Source organism: Lathyrus oleraceus, chromosome 6 (genome assembly GCF_024323335.1).
Source record: "Lathyrus oleraceus cultivar Zhongwan6 chromosome 6, CAAS_Psat_ZW6_1.0, whole genome shotgun sequence".
Lineage (NCBI taxonomy): Eukaryota > Viridiplantae > Streptophyta > Magnoliopsida > Fabales > Fabaceae > Lathyrus > Lathyrus oleraceus.
In genome coordinates this window covers 54,495,732-54,497,534 of record NC_066584.1, presented here as the reverse complement: position 1 = coordinate 54,497,534, position 1,803 = coordinate 54,495,732, and the positions used below count along the sequence as shown (strand labels likewise).

The 1,803-nt window shown below is 34.7% G+C and overlaps 1 protein-coding gene across 1 annotated transcript; it reads left to right on the top strand.

The window, feature by feature from the left end:
• Window positions 1-440: 440 nt before the first annotated feature.
• LOC127093978 (uncharacterized) lies at window positions 441-884 on the top strand. The gene has a single exon (XM_051032863.1). The coding sequence runs from the start codon at window positions 441-443 to the stop codon at window positions 882-884; it is 444 nt and encodes a 147-aa protein (XP_050888820.1).
• The last annotated feature ends 919 nt before the right edge of the window (window positions 885-1,803 follow it).

Sequence of the window (1,803 nt, the reverse complement as noted above, 5' to 3'; positions counted from 1 at the left end):
CATGCAAGGTATTGGAAATAGATTTTGAGGGGATTATTGAAAAGGGTGAAGCTAAAATAGTTAAAGAGGATGTGATTGAGAAAAAAGAATGAGGAATTGAAAAATAAGATAGTGGAAATCAAAATGACAAAGAAGAAAAGGGAGTCACTCTTGATCAACATATTGATATAAACTCTCCTTGGAGGAGAATAAAGAAGCAAGTCTTGAGTGAGTCAAATCCAAAATTACCGGATTACATAAAACCACCGTACCCGGTAATTAAAAAGAAATTGATACACGAGGATGAGGCTGGAATGTTTGAAAATTTTAAAGAAAGGTTGACAAAACTTCAGGTAAGTATCTTGTTCCATGAAATTATAGAATTATTTCCCAAGTTTGTTAACTTTATGCAGGCATTGCTGAAGGGTGGAAAGCAGAAGTTGACTAAAGAATAATCAAACATGACAAAGAAAGAGGAGATGACAGAACCTCCAACATTTCCACCAAAGATGAAGGATCTCGGAAAGTTAACCATCACTTGCACCATTGGTGGTTTGAAAATCCCACATGCTTTATGTGACTTAGGGTCTAGCATTAATGTCATGCCGCTAAACAAATTTAAGGAATTGAAGATAGGAGAGATCTTACCAAGCAACGTGACGCTCACTTTAGCTGATTCGTCTGTTATGCATCTGCTCGGCATTGTACAAGATATGTTAGTTCATGTCGATGGTTTGTCCTTCCATGCATATTTTGTGATAATTGACATGAAAGGAGATTCGGGAGGGTCAGTTATTCTCAGGCGCCCATTCTTGGCAATCGGGAAGGCAAAAATAGACGTGGAGACATGTGAACTTATTTTGAAATTCAACAAGGAGAATGTGGTGTTTAACGCAAATGAATGAACATCATATTTGGAGGATATAGAGAGATACTAACAATTGGAAGAAAAATGTAGTAAGATTCAAAAAGGAATGACAACAGAAGTTTTCACCGGCGTGAGGGTATCTATTGCGCCTGACGTGTTTTAAGCTTGGAACGTCAAGCTAATGACGGAAAAGAAGCGCAGGATGAGAGGCATCTCATCAATTATAACCAGTTTTTGTTTTGTAGAATTTACTTTATTTTTGTTCAAGACCATCCAAGAGAGGAATTAGCTACTTAAGCATGACTCTTCCATGATGATCTATGCTTTCTTTAATAAAGGAGTTTGTAGTTGTGTTTTTTTTCTTTTTCAGATTTACAAGTTTAGCACTTTAACATTGAACAAATGATCAAAAAGAAACTTGATCATCACAATAACAACTAGAAACTTGAAGGTGAAGGATGAGAAAATAATCATTAGGCTTATACTCAACCTACAGATGCCTCGTATAGTAAAGTTTGAGCCAAATAAATTTCATTGTTCACTTTTCTTTCTTTATGAGTGTATTCATGCACTATTATTTTATCTAGTTTGATATATTTCCAATTAAGTTAATCTGGTTTGACTGACACACACTGAGGTAGTTTTTTGTTTATAACTTTGAGCCTTTTAAACCACCATGTAGTAATAGGTATTCCATTGCTAACCACTTTGAACTTTAGCCTTTCTTTTAGTGACTTAGCCTAAAATTCTTAGCCATATGACTTGAAATATCTTTTCTTTTCACCCTTTATTTGGAGTTAGGTAGAAGTATAGTTTCTAAAGTGTATGAAAAAGATTAATTCTGGGTTTCTCTTGGAAGTGAGCAGAGTTTTAAGTTTTGGGGTTGGGGTACTAGAGAATATTGGCCAAAATTTTAAAAAATGATATAAAAAAGAAGTAGAAAAAACACTTCTTAA